Genomic DNA, 14,878 nt, shown 5'->3' with positions numbered 1-14,878 from the left:
TTAAGCATCTGACTTCGGCTCAGGTCATGATCTCATGGTTCATGAGTTCGAGTCCTGCTGAGTCCAGAGTCAGCTCAGAGCCTGGAGCCTGCTTCAGATTCTGTGTCTCCTTGTCTCTCTGTGTCCCTCCCCACTCACACTCTGTCTGTGTCTCAAAAATAAATATTTTTAAAAAATTTAAAAAAAAACAGGGAGGAGGAAAAACATAAATGACTCTTAAATACAGAGCACAGAGGGTTGTTGAAGGGGTTGTGGAAGGGGGGGGATGGGCTAAATGGGTAAGTGGCATTAAGGAAGACACTTGTTGGGATGAGCAGTGGTGTTATACATAGGGGATGAATCACTGGAATCTTCTCCTGAAATCACTGTTGCACTATATACTAACTTGGATGTAAACTAAAAAATAAATAAATAAAATATAAAATAAGAAAGGAGGAAAAAATTTTTAAAGAAATAATTTGTTTTAGGTCTGATAACAGAATTACGGTTCTGTTTAGACAAAGTCTTGGTCTCTTGGAGATACATTTTGAAGGAATTATGAAGTTACGTAATATCTGGGATTTGCTTTAAAATAATCCAGGAGGGGGCACCTGGGTGGCTCAGTTGGTTGGGCACCTAACGTCAGCTTAGGTCATGATCTCACGGTTCTGAGTTCAAGTCCCACATCCAGCTGGCTGCTGTCAGCACAGAGCCCACTTCAGATCCTCTATCCTGCGCTCGCTCTCTCTCTCTCTCTCTGCCTCTCCCCTGTTGGTGTGCTCTCTCAAAAATAAACAGTTAAAAAAATAAAATAACCCACCAGATGGCAGAGCAGAAGGAGGGAGTACGGAGGAAACCAGATTGACCACACATAGGTAATTACTGAAGCTGGTCGATGGGCACACAGGGTGGGCTATTCTCTCCACATATATATATGCTTAAATTTTGCATTGTAAAAAGTAATTTAAAAAATAGAACAAGTTGGTGGGGCACCTGGGTGGCTCAGCAGGTTAAGTGTCCGACACTTGGTTTTAGCTCAAGTCACGATCTCCTGGCTTGTGAGTTTGGGCTCTGTGCTAACAGTGTGGAGCCTGCTTAGGATTCTCTGTCTCTGTCTCTCTCTCTCTCCCTCTCTCTCAAAATAAATAAACTTAAAAAATTAAATTCCTATTTATTGATTTAGACCTACTATCTTGGTGTGATCTTTCTACATGATCTAATTTAATACGCCCATCAACACTTTTTTGTGACAGGACTTTGGGTCTCGGTTTGCAGATAAGGAAACTGAGAAGCAGGAATGTCACCTTTCTCTAGATCACACTATGACAGTGACTTGTCACTAGTGCTGCAGTCCCCAAGGGTTTCCATTCCCAAAGCGAGTTCAAAGGTCACAACAAGGCTGCCTTTTCTATTTGCAGCCTGTCTGTGGAGAAGGCCCACCGATGTGGGGAAGTACAAACTTGGAACAGAACCCCGCACCACACTCGGCACAGTTCACACAATGGCTAATTCTCTATCATTTAACAAAACAACAACACTTTTTTTTTCACCTCCTTTCTAGTCAGAGCTGAATCACCACCAGTTGCAATCATTCCTGTTATTCACAGGCTGCCCACGACCCACTAGGAGAACTGGGGGTTCTTGGTCCCGCTCGGGGTCGTCCCGCCCAGGGACACGGTCCGACGTTCCCAGATCCATTAGTAGCACGTTGCCTCACTGAGGCCCGGCGTCTCTCCAGGACTTGCTGAGTCTCCACCACCTCTGTTTGGCTTACCTAAAGGCGACTGTCCCTCAGAGGAGACTTTTACACCACAACACTTCATTACCTCCCGGATGACAGGGAAAATGCATCCTGAAGGGGAGGCAGCTCGGCTCCGGGAAGGACAGCGCCCCAGGCTGTGGTGGGGCTGTGGTTCTCCCAACTCAGACCAGAGGTGACCAGGGCGAAGGCAGAAAAGGGGGGAGGAGCCAGGATAGCACGGGAGGGGGCGGGGCGAGCCTCCTGAGGCGGGGCGGGTAGGGGGGGGGGCGGGGCGGGTAGGGGGGGGGGCGGGGCGAGCCTCCTGGAGAGCAACCCGCCTGCCTGTCCCCACCTGTCCCCCTCACCAAGCCACAGCTTTAAAGGCTGAGAACACCAGTCAGCTCGGAGTACATACATGAAAGAGCTCTCGAAACTGCACCACGCCAATAATATTTATTACATTCACCATTAATTTGAGGCACATTCGCAACAACAGAGATTTGAACTAGGGATTTGGGGATTACCTGACAGCTGGAATTGTTCCCGTTCATTTTTGACAATGAATAGCACCATTTTCATTTGTAAACTGGCTGTGTAAATTATTTTCTGACAGCTGCCGGGGATAAAGTAGGCAGAGCTGTCAGACACAAACCTATGTGAACAGAACTAGTTTCCCCGAAAACCACAGGATCTCTCAGCTCCGTATTCCAAGAGCTTTGCCTAATACTCTGGTTTCTCTTCAGCTCGCATAAATCTTTCACCTTTTACCAAGAGCTTTGCATGTCAGTGGCTGCCAGGCAAATGCAAATCCCCTGGGGAATGGTTGCTGAAGGAATGAAATGAGTGAATGAATGACTTATCCTCTAGGCAAGACAGCCAATCTGCAAAGCAAGGATACCCCTTACCCAGTGCGGTATAGCAAACCTTTAGGGGCACCTGGTAAGGAAACCTTTAGGGGTGCCTGGGTGGCTCAGTCGGTCAAGTATCTGACTTCAGCTCACGTCCTGACCTTACAGTCCAGGAGATTGAGCCCCGAGTCAGACTGCGCTGACAGCTCAGAGCCTGGAGCCTGCTTCGGATTCTGTGTCTCCCTCTCTCTGCCTCACTCCTGCTTCTGCTCTGTCTTCTCAAAAATAACCATAAAAGGGAGCACCTGGGTGGCTCTGTTGGTTAAGCATCCGACTTCAGCTCAGGGCATGATTTCATGGTTTGTTGGTTCAAACCCTGCATCGGGTTCTGTGCTGACAGCTCAGAGCCTGGTGTCTGCTTTGGATTCTATGTCTCCTTTTCTCTCTGCCCCTCCTCCATTTGCACTCTGTCTCTTGCTCTCCCAAAAATAAACATTAAACATTTTTTTTTTTAATTTTAAGTAGGGAAACCTTCGATGTGCCACACTGCATTTCCAGAATCCCGTCCTCGCCGTTTTCTCTTAGTTGGGTCCCCCAAGTCTCCCAGGTGCATCTGACAAGCCAGGAGCCCTGCTTCAGGCTCCTGTAGGAACTTCTGGCAAGAGGCCACCGTGAGCCACCAAACATGCCTCTCTGTGCCCAAACCCTTCCTTCTCCACACAAGGACCCCTCCCAGATTGTAAACCTAAGCGCTGTTCCGGGTGGGCGGCAGCTGCGGTTCTGAGTCCAGGCCAGACCCACCATCCCCTCTGTGACAGGGGAGGGATGATTACACAACATTACACAGTCAAGAGTTTTCAGCTTTTTCCCAAGGTCCAAATTTCCAGTTTTTGTCTCAGCAGGAGAAAGACAAAAGAAAAGGGCAACTGAGAAAATGAATCATAGGAAAATTCTGGCTCCACAAATAGCCTGAGTTCAGTCCCCTCTTGACACTGGCTGGAAGGCAGCATAACAAAGGAGTGGGGAGCTGGCAGCGCAGAGGAAGGGAGGCTGGGTCGTTTCACAATCCCAGGCTTTGGAAAAGAATGTTCCAGTGGGCAATGGCTGGATCAAAGTAGCCTTTGGTGACAGGCAGTGTGAGCTGGGACGCTCCCTGGCTCAATTGGAGAGCCTGAGAGAAAGATGGGAAAAGCCAAGGGTTTTGGGATTCAGAACTGGGGAAACGAGACGATGACCAAGTCCTCTAAAGACCACGCTCAGCCACTAAGTTAATAAGCCAGCCTCTACCAGATGAGGCTGACTCAGCACAGGACACCCGTGTCCCTCTGGTGACACCATGGTCACTCTAACACTGGGAGCTTATGCCAAGTCCTGGCACACAGGCCTACATGGAAAGCAGGTATAGAAACACTCCGGGGGGACACCTGGGAAAGTGTCCAACTTCACCTCAGCTCATTATCTCACGGTTTGTGGGTTCGAGCTCCAAGTTGGGATATGTGCTGACATGCAGAACATGGAGGCTGCTTCGGATTCTGGGTCTCTCCCTCTCTCTTCCCCTCGCCTGCTCACATGCTTGCTCTCTCCAAAAATTAATAAACAAACATTAAAAAACACACAAAGACTCTAGTATACTCAACAAACTAGACCCTTTGAAAATAATTATCCAGACTGTGTCACAAACAGAGGAAAACGAAATACTGGTGTAGGTACCTCCACGCCATTACAGTTCTATGGGGAGGTCTGTCCCCAACACTAGATGTGTGGGGAAATGGCCAGGCAGGCGCCAAGGAGATTAGAACACCCACCCTGAGGGCCGAGTGTATCATGAAAGGAGGCTTCAAAGGCAAGAGTTGAACATCCAACTTCGGTTTAGGTCATGATTTCACAGATCATGAGTTCGAGTCCCACATCAGGCTGGCTGCTGTCAGCACAGAGCCTGCTTTAGATCCCCTCTCCCCCTCTCTTTGCCCCTCTCCTGCTTAAGTTCTCTTTCTCAAAAATAATAAACATTTTTAAAAAGGTCAGCGAGGACTTTCTTATTCCAAATCAAATAACTCAACATACCATTATGAAAATGGTATAAAAAAATGCAGAGAAACCTTTAGGCTCCACAGACCAGGGTCCATTTGAAGCAATACGCAGCCAAAGGAGGTATAAAAACTACTGAAATGGAACAAGAGCTGTTTCTCTGAGAACAAACTTGGCTGGCACTTAAACAGAATTCCAATTCAGATTGGTGAAGGAGGCTCTCACGTAATAAATCTGGGTGGATATGTGCTTTCTCGTCGGGACGTAATTAAGCTACTGAACAGGCTGTCTTTTTCAACTGTGAGGTGCATTTTAGCCTCCGGTGAAAAGTCAGCAAAAGACAGGATTTACTGGGCTGTTAAAAGTGAAGGAAAATACGTAACCAAAGTGGGGGCGGGGGTAGAGGCTGGGGGTTCACGCTCTAGGTCCACGCCAGTCTCCAGGGCCAGCTGGTGACTAGTCAGCCTCTGCGATGGCCCTGCTCTGTCTGCACGACGCCCCAGATCGGTGAAGCTGCATCCGCTCCCCATTAACTATTCTTCCTGTCCAGCATGTTCACATGAAGCTCCCTCCACATTACCTTGAAAACAACTCTGTAAGTTTTACATGTGTTTTGCCTAAATATTTTTCTCACTGCTACCAGTTTGGTTCTGAATGTCTCCCAAGTAAGACAGACTAATGGCAGAAACACAGAATACTAAACATTATGTCCTTGTGTACCTCATTTTTCTTCTGGCAAAGGGAGGGAAGGAGTGTTCCCAATTTCAGAATTCCGGGCTTTCCCAGGTAACTATCATGGAAATGCCAGAACGTTGCTTCAAGGGGCCCACGTCATTGTCCTCACCCTGTGATTTGGCCAGGAAAAGAAAGGGCATTCAAATAAGTGTCTTTGCCATTTAAGACTTCGTGAAAGGGATGGTAGGTGAGAAACTTAAACCAAAAGGAAAATGATTTAGAATAAGCATGTCTCTTAAAATATGTACACATACACACAAATAAATGTGCATATGCTTGTATGAATGTGTGATGGTGAAATAACTGACAAGGAGAGGTTCCTTCTATCACTATAAAATTGATAACTTGTAACTATATCTTTATTTTAATAGAGAGCCAAGCTTAAAATGAGAACCAAAAATGCCCAGGTGCCATGACGGAAGAAGAATTCAGAATGTGAAATGGAAGCTTTCTCGGGATGGAGGTTGCAGGGCGTGAGAGGGCAGGACCTACCGAGGGAGCTGGATGCAAAAGGTTCAGAACCATAAAGTGTTCCCATACCTCCCACTGCAGCAAACCCAAAGAGCTCTTCATGGGTCTTGATCCCATGACCCTGGGATCATGACCTGAGCTAAAACCAAGAGTTGTATACTCAACTGACTGAGCCACCCAGGTGCCCCAAACTTCTGATGCAGACCGAGGGGGAGCGTGTGGATTGGTGGAGGAAGCTCTCATGTAATAAGAAATGAGAAATAAAGAATACCCAAACACCAGCCAGCCTCCGGGTGGATTTTTTTCACTACCACCAGATGAGAAAACAAAGGTCTAATCTGCTATAATCACTGGGGAGCTGGCACAGGAAAGCCCCAAACTACCCTGTACGTTAAGGGACACAAACCACTTACAAAATAAACTTGCTGAAGAGAAGTTCACAATCCTAAAAACCCCATGAGGAAGCAAGCCATTAATTTTTCTGCAGCTAACAGAAAAATCAGGACCTCCACAAGGTTCAAGAAAATATGCTAGAAACCATAAAATAAGTGAGCCTAAAATGACCCTTGAAAAGAAGAAGAGAACTATAGTGAAGAGTTGAATATGAAAAAGAATCAAATTCCAGAAATGAAAAGTATAGGAATTACATATTCAATGAGCAGGATAAAAAAAATTAAGGCTAAGAACAAGAGAAGTGGAATAAATACAAAGAAGTTACTGAGAATATAACACTGAGAAATCAACAAGATATGAAAAAGAATGGGTTCAAAGGAGCACCTGGGTGGCTCAGTCAGTTAAGTGTCCCACTTTGGCTCAGGTCATGATCTCACAGCTCGTGAGTTCGAGCCCCACGCTGGGCTCTGTGCTGACAGCTCAGAGCCTGGAGCCTGCTTCAGACTCTGTGTCTCTGTCTCTCTCTGCCCCTCCCCTGCTCGTGCTCTGACTTTGGCTCGGGTGATGATCTCATGGTTCCTGAGTTCAAGCCCCATGTCGGGCTCTGCACTAACAGTGCAGAACCTGCCTGGGATTCTCCCTCTCCTTCTCTCTCTGCCCTCCCCCATTCACACTGTGTGTGTGTCTCTCTCTCTCGGAAATAAACATTAAAAATAATTACAATAAAAAATAAATAAAATAGGTTCAATAGAAATCTGAAAGAAATCCCAGAAGGGAAGAACAGCAAACAGGAAAGAGATCATATTCAACAAAATAAGAACATCCAGAATTTTCTTGGTGAAGAACACAAAGAGGAGACCTACCAACAAGAGAAACTTAAAAGAATTAAAAAAAAAGAAAAAGGAAAAAGAAAATCCCTGTCCAAACAAAGTGGTGAGACCAGAAAACCAAAAACAAAGTGAAGAGGACACTTCATGCTGAAACAGGTCAGTAATCCAGAAATATATCCCAAAGCTCCATGATGTGGAGACACAGAGAAGATGCAGGAGGCAGGCGCTCGGACCCTCGGCCTCTTGTGCTCCGCGGGAACTGGCACATGTGCGGTTCGTTGTCAGAGAACCTGTAGTTCCAATTTTGTCAGACTCCGTGAACTCCACCAGCTTCTGCTTGCAACCCACTCGGGGCACCAACCCCGTGCACACAGAGTCCTGGATCTTCACACTACATCACTCGGCGTGCGGCTACGTCACCAGAGAACCCACTACTCTTCCACGTTACAGCCCCTGATTCGTAGTGCCCACCTACTTAGGAGTGATGTACCCAGCAGTAAAGTACCTCCAGTGCATTTTGATGACAAGAACCCCATCTTGTGGCAAAACGTGTCAAAGCCAAGTGTGGCCGTACACTGCAGGGCCACGCTTATCCTGAAGACAAATCTCTGTTGAGAAGTGATCATTTTATCTGCTTCGCCAGACAGAATATCCTGCCCGACATTTATGCTGTGTCTGTGATGGCCCCGGCGTATGCAGTAAATCTGCAGAGCACAGTGACTCTGAGACGTTGTGAGGTAACTTCCAGGGAAGCCGGGAGGCTTTGCGCAGATCACTGCAGGAATATTTTAAGGGAAAACCAAACACTGACTCCGGGTTGGCTTCCGAAATTCATCATCTGTTCGTTCTAGGGATGGTGCAGGCATTCCACTTTCTACAAGATGAACACACTTGGCGAAAGCAACTGCAAGACAAAAATGGCCCAACCTCCTAACCAACAACACCCTAAATTACCATCGACACCCTCATTACCAGCATACATAAAAAAGCCACCCCATACGGCACACGCCTACCTGTCATATCACTCATACCTTAATCCCCTGAAAGGCAACTGTTACTCATTATCTCTTCTCTGTTTTATAAGTCAGTAAAACTAGATTCTAGAAGAGTATTCGTTCCCTCCTCTCCCTTTAAAAGGAATGTTTTATCCAGGGTCGTCTGCCACTGTCCCTGTTCCCATTTGGCTTTCCTATTTAAAGAGATTTTGAAAGGTCTAATTGTCAATAAAAAAAATATGAAGCACTGAGCACAATGTCTGATCCCGAAACATTAGCTATTGTTATTAATTTTATTATCATGACTACTGTACTGATGACAACAGAGTACTGAAAAGGAGGGGGAGACCTCAGAGTGGTTTGTGTTTATCTTCCTCAGTATCAAAGCTTAAAGAAACATCTACTGTATTTAATTTTTTATTTAATTTTTATTTTTTCTGAGTGAGCGAGCGTGTGCGAGGCGGGGAGGGGCAGAGAGAGTGAGAGGGAGGGAGGGAGAGAGAATCCCAAACAGGCTCCACACTCAGCAGAGCCCAATTCGAGGCCCAATCCCATGACCCTAGGATCATGACCCGAGCCGAAATTAAGAATCAGATGCTCAACCAGCTGAGCCACCCAGGTGCCCCAAGAAACATCTACATTAAACAAGAAGCCAAATTACTTTTATGAAAAGCACAACTAAAACGATACCTTTCTCTCCCCAAAATTGGGCCTTTAAAGTTAAAAGAGACAAATTAATATTAAAACAGCTTTTATTTGTTAATGTATCATAGGAAATTAAAGCAAGTTACACTATCTTTAAAAACACAACTAATGCATTTTAAGAGAAACCCGTCCCTCCCACCCCCCATCCCCACATGAATTAAGAATCTAAGAGAAGTAACCAGAAAACAAAGTTTTGTGGAATCCTTCATCCAAGAGTGCTTACATGATTAGGTTAATATTGCCTTCTTACAAAATTTCTCTTCTATTAAAAAAAATTTTTTGTAGCCTTGATTGTTTATTACAAAAAAATTCAGTACAAAAGTTTGATATATTGAAAAATGCCCCCCCTCACAGCACCGTTATATATAGCAGAGAATAATCAAGAGCAGATTGCTAATCTAGATGAAGCAATCTTCAAATTATACCCAGACACACAGTGGTTTATTTACCCTCCCGCCCCTTCTCGTAAGAACTTAAAAAAACACACACATACAAAAAAAATGTCAAAAAATTTGAGGAACCCTTTCCAAACAGTACTCAGTTAGTTCAGTGTCAATAATTCACATCTTGCAACAAAGTGTATGGATATGGTTTCTTTTACAAAACTTTCAGTGTCAAAAAAGGAAATTAAGGCCATCAGATTCGCAGCTTAAAAATTCACATAAAGGAAATATAAAAATATTCTGTGCTTCTGAGAAGGCTCTGCACTGCATGTTGGTAAGGATTACCGTATTTCTTTGTGTTGAGGAAGACCGTTGACTTGAGAAGTTTACATAATTGCACAGCTTCTATTGGATGCTCTTGGGGTTCCCTGACAAGGAAAAGCAGAAAGAAAATCAGTGCTAAGAAAATGGAGGACAGTACTTTAAAATAAAACAGAGATGGAACAAATTCGAATTACCTAACTTCAAATGAAACTTTTACCATGTTCTCATTTTTAACCTCCTCTTACCAACTTCTTCCAACAAATTCCACAACACTGACACTGAACTCCAGCTGCACAATCAGATCCTGAAGAGCCTTAAAAAAATCGTGATCTAGGTCTCTAGATCGACTAAATGAGAATTTCTCATTTAAGTGGGGAAGTGTACCTATTTACATGTAATTTTAAAGCTTCCTAAGTGATTACAGTATCTAGCTAAAATTGAAGGTCATTATTTAATAAAGAACCTCCTTTGTAACTAGAGCAACAGGAGGTCAGCAGACTCCACTCTGAACAACAGCATCAGGGAACCCAGCCCGCTGGCTCCTCCGCTTGCACATCCCAAAGCGCGTGTTCTGGCTTTGCCCTCAGACGTGAAGTCAAAATGGCTCTCTCTGTTCTCTTTCACCACACGCTAATTCCTTAAAACCTCACAGTCTGGCTTGTGACTCACCACCAGACGGGGCTGAAACTGGTTTCTTGAAGGCCACCAAAAAAACCTAATCAATTCAAAATCCACTGGACCCATTCCCTAATGCGAATTCAAAATATCTACCATTCCATCTTCCCTCTTAAAACTTGACATCATTATCTACTCTGATCACAAAACCTTAAAGCCTCATATATATGACTTCTTTTCCTTCTCTCCCCTCTCAAGTTCAGTCACTATGTCTTAATGAACCTCCATTCACACAGTCAGTCAGTGTCTGCAATCTCCCTTCTGGAGTCAGCTGCAGATTCAGTGTGTTAGGGTCTCCTTGGCTTCAACGTGTGCAGAAGCTATCTGCGCAGGCAGCCCGGACTACACACTTACCAACAAAGTGTTGTGTGACACACATCCTACAATACAACTGGACAGACACACTAGGCACTGCAGTCCTGACACATGCCGTGTGGTGAATGGAAGATCACCACAGATTCTATGCCACTCCTCCCCATCAGAGCTGAAGACTATGTGCCCTCAACTGGAGATGGCCGAGAGACTCGCTTCGCCTCAGAGAATATGGGCCTAGCCTTTAAGAGATCTGGTGCTCTCTTTTCCACCCTCATGGAAGACAGGTGCCATGTTATAAACAAGCTTCAGCTAAACTACCAGAAGATGAAGCAACGTGGGAGCGCCTGGGTGGCTCAGTTGGGTAAGCGTTCGACTCCTGGTTTTGGCTCAGGTCACGATCTCACAGTTTTGTGGGTTCGAGCCCTGCACTGGGCTTTGTGCTGATAATGGGGAGCCTATTTGGGATTCTGTGCCCCTTTCTCTCTGCCCCTCCCAACTCATGCAGTCTGTCTCTCTCAAAATAAATAAATAAACTAAAAAAAAAAAGATAAAGTAACGTGGAGAGAAACAAGGAGGACACTCCACCCTCAACCAAGATCTCAGCTGAATACAACTGTGTCGTGAACGTCCTCTCCATCATGTGAAGCAGAAGACTTGCCAGGCTGAGCCCAGTCAAACCACTGAATCAAGACAATAAGAAACACTTGTGCTAAGTCACTTCGGTTTTGGGGTGTATGTTAATGCAGCCAACAGGTAATTCAAATACCCGCAAACACCACTGTCTGTCTTCTGATACCCAACTGCCCAACCTTCAAAATACTGCACCAACATACTTTCCAGAGATCTTCTCAACGTTTCTGGTGGCCTAGAGAGTCTTCTCCGGCATCTGACCTGCTACAACTCACACTCTGAGCCACTTGTCTGCCACCTTGAGAGATCTCTTACATTGTTATTTTACTTCCAGTCACTATACTGCCTCCCACTGCGAGCAGGAAATGGATCTTGTCCTTGTTTCTTGTGAAAGCTAAGGCTAAAGTATCTTTTCTTAAACAGTCCTCCAAAACATCTGAGGAAGTGTATCCAAAAGTTCATTCTACCGCACACAAGCCACATCAAGGGGTTAACGCTGGGGGCTAACCACCTTAAGAGAATGTTTACTTAGGGTAGGACTGGGGCCAGTGAAGCAGAGTGAACGGACGTATAAACCTGGAAGCATGGAGACAAAGTCTTATAAGGCTAAGGGTAGGAATTTTGATTAATCACCTGACTCAAACAGTTTAAGACTATAAACTGAAGGCTTATTGCTTATTAATAATTCCAATTTAATTAATTAAAATCAAATTTGGAGTTTCTTTATTTCAAGGGCTCCCAAAAGCCCAAGCATCAGCTAAAATCTATCTTATAATTAGATGATTTGGAATTTAATATAGCAAGAATTTTTGTTTCCCACTGCAGTAGAATATTACTCTGGTTTTTCAAGTTTATATACAGATACTCTTCAATTAGTGATCTAAAATAATCTTCTCTATCACAAAACTCCTCAGTAAATAATTTTGAGCATGCATTCCAATCCACATATACTTATTTATAAGTGATATGCATGTCCTACGCAAATATATTATGTACATCACAAAACAAGATAAAACTGAAATTTGATATAAGTATAAGGAGAAAAAAATTGTTCTAAAGACCTGTTAACATTTTCTTCTAATACTCTACAATGTACAGTCTTGAGTATCCCCTCAGGAAAAACAAACCCCAGCTGGCAAATCACTTGTTTGGTTCAAGTAATGGGGAAAAAGACCAAACCCACCATTGATTTTGGTTTCTATGTAATTCTGTCAATAACAATGGAAATAAATATATTAAAGTGATACCTGCTGGTGGAAAAGTTCTTCCTCAACCACCACTTCAGGGGCTGCTTCCTCCTCCTCTTCTTCTTCAGGTACGGTTGTTTTAAAGACTGTACTTCTTTGAGCAACCTCCTGAAAACAAGAGTCGTTTTCAAGTTAACACCATTACTTATCACAAAAGCAGTTGGGGAGAGGGAACTTTTCTTTGCTTAACTTTTGAGAGCACATTTCCTACATCAAGGATTATTTTTTAAAAAAGAAAAAAGTGGTTCATCAGTAGCTTTAGCTAGTGAACAGGAGATTTTGCATAACTAATAGCAGTTGTTAGATTTTCAATATTCCCCCCAGGGAAGCTACCAGTATCCAATTTGAAATACCAGCTATAAAGTTCCCAATGCTTTTGATTCGATTCTGTTACTAAGAACTCTGAACGATCTGGCGATCTGGCGCAGGAAATTCTTTCTAACACTCAACATGAAAGTAGCTTCAAGGCCCTGGCTCCTTGCAAAAACAAGGTACTAAATAAATTCTGAATTAAATGAAGCGCGCCTTTAACTACTTTTAATATAAGCCTGCTGTTGAACACTTTTCACGTGACAACATTTAAAAAACAATCAATCTAATGCAAGACCGGTTTAGAAAACTAGTGTACTAAACGATGTCTAAAAACTGATAGAAAAATCATAAAACACATTTAGAACCAGAAATTGTTGGAAGGTTTGAGCCCAGGAAGTTATTAGTCAAGGTGCCAATACATGTCTTTATCCAGAAAGTTCCTCTCATCCCACAATTGCCCTGAAAGACACACATCAACGGTCCCTGTATAAACTGTAGCAGGAGGCTGGCCCTGCCACAGGCTTGCACACACAGCACACTATGCAGGCGTGCACGCTACTGAAGGCAGCCAGTACCGGGTGATGTGCTCGGCCACGGCATGCAGAAAGCCCGGAAGCAGCACGGTGACAGCCTGGGATATCCATGCCGCAGAGATCAGCAAATGCTACAGGGCAGCTTTCTGCTGGAGGAGCGGACTATTAAACTGATATCTCTGTATACATAAGCAATCATTCACATACACAAATGCTTCAGTTATGACTATGCTCCAAAAGGTACAGAGACTGCTTTCCTATTTCCCTCATAGAAAAACATTTTATTTTAACATGTCAACATTTGCTGTTTTTCAATCATCTAGCACCTCCTCTCTTGTTTCTCAGTGAAAGTCCCCAATTTCGCCTGGGTAGCCATCTCTCCCTTCGAAATGGGACACACGGGACACAGGAGTCACACGGAATGGAGGGGACCGGGCTGCTGGCAGGAGAAGACTCCAGCTAACTCCGCTGTCCCGACTGCAGGGACAGGGTCAGAAGGGAGCCTGTGAGGCACGGGGGTACCAGGAGCGTAAAGCCCAGGGTGGGAGCGTCACAGGGACCGCGTCTCTGTCCCACAGAAAGCCAGCCAGGAATGATGCGTCTCCAGGAGCGCCCAGCACCCACCCCACATCAACCAAGGGCACACTCAGAAAGCAGACACAGGAGATCCGGGGCCACACTGCTGCATCAAGCCCACTACCCCTGCACTTCTGGTCATGTGAGCCCGTATATTCCCAAGAGGGTGGTTTAAGTGGGTTTTCTGACATTTCCAATATCTCAGCAAGAAGAAAATATGCGTAAAAAAAATGAACTGGCTTATGCCAATTACCTACAATCTTACAGAAAAATGGTCTTTGTAGGGGTGATTATGGATTGTTGCAAATATGGTCTGGAATTTACTAATAAACACGGTTTCAGAATTAAAGAAGTAAGTGTACTTGGCTGACAACCACAGAAACAGAAATTATATTCATCCTACTTTCCTCATTTCTGACAAAAGTCACTTTAAAAAGAGCCTAGCAAGCAGAAGACATGTCTGTTAAAAGAACAGACACACCAACCAAGCAAATAATCTAATATTCGATGGCTTAAGTCCTGCAGGGAAACCAGAGCTTTCCGCAGCTTTACTGAAACGTCACTGAAGTACTACCCCAGTCTCGGGACCTACTTGGTTCACACGCCACTCTGTCTGTCTTCTGGGCTTTAAACTGCTACATTCCAAATACCTTCCTTAAGACCACCATTAACTGGATAAGTTTTCACAGAGAAAAGGATGTACAGGCAGAGACTGGATTCCACAGTTCACAAAAGCACGTCTCCTCTACCAGGGCACCTGCTAACAGTGCTTTTCAACCTGAGCAAATCGGCCCCCCCCCCCCCGGCCCCGGGCAACACCTGGAGAGTGTCACATGTACCCCTGTCAGTGCCAGGGGACCGCCAGCACAGGAGCTGCAGCGACTGCAGCACTTGGGTGGGGGCACTGGCAACAGTGGGAAAGCTTCCCAAGTGCTGATGGCAAGCAGTCTTCTCTCTCCTGCAGAGAGAACAGGAGAAAGATCCAACTCCTTGAAGACAGAGTGGCCGGCAGCAAGTGTCAACTACTCCCCCACCTGAGAAGTTAGCCAGCGATCTGGAGGGGAATCCTTCAGATGTGCCCCGAAACCTCGCACAACCGTACCGAGGTCTCCAGCGAATCAGAACCACTCTCAGGCTGAGATCAAGGGCACTGGGCAC

The 14,878-nt window shown here is 44.9% G+C and overlaps 2 protein-coding genes across 2 annotated transcripts in view; one reads left to right on the top strand and one right to left on the bottom strand.

Moving 5' to 3' along the window:
* The window catches only part of MARCHF3 (membrane associated ring-CH-type finger 3), a 167,290-nt gene extending 161,221 nt beyond the window's left edge, over window positions 1-6,069 (top strand). Inside the window, exon 5 of the mRNA XM_029941823.1 lies at window positions 5,703-6,069. Within this exon, the coding sequence (XP_029797683.1) occupies window positions 5,703-5,747 (45 nt within the window). The 3' untranslated portion in view covers window positions 5,748-6,069. The remainder of the gene's footprint in view (window positions 1-5,702) is intronic.
* A 2,902-nt stretch (window positions 6,070-8,971) lies between these two features.
* The window catches only part of LMNB1 (lamin B1), a 51,283-nt gene continuing 45,376 nt past the window's right edge, over window positions 8,972-14,878 (bottom strand). The window contains exons 10-11 of the mRNA XM_029941817.1: window positions 12,300-12,407; window positions 8,972-9,536 (exon numbers count right to left, since the gene is read on the bottom strand). Of these exons, the coding sequence (XP_029797677.1) occupies window positions 9,495-9,536; window positions 12,300-12,407 (150 nt within the window). The 3' untranslated portion in view covers window positions 8,972-9,494. The remainder of the gene's footprint in view (window positions 9,537-12,299; window positions 12,408-14,878) is intronic.

Source organism: Suricata suricatta, chromosome 6, assembly GCF_006229205.1.
Source record: "Suricata suricatta isolate VVHF042 chromosome 6, meerkat_22Aug2017_6uvM2_HiC, whole genome shotgun sequence".
NCBI lineage: Eukaryota > Metazoa > Chordata > Mammalia > Carnivora > Herpestidae > Suricata > Suricata suricatta.
The sequence above is the reverse complement of the archived record's forward strand: the minus strand, read 5'-3'. Positions and strand labels throughout refer to the sequence as shown.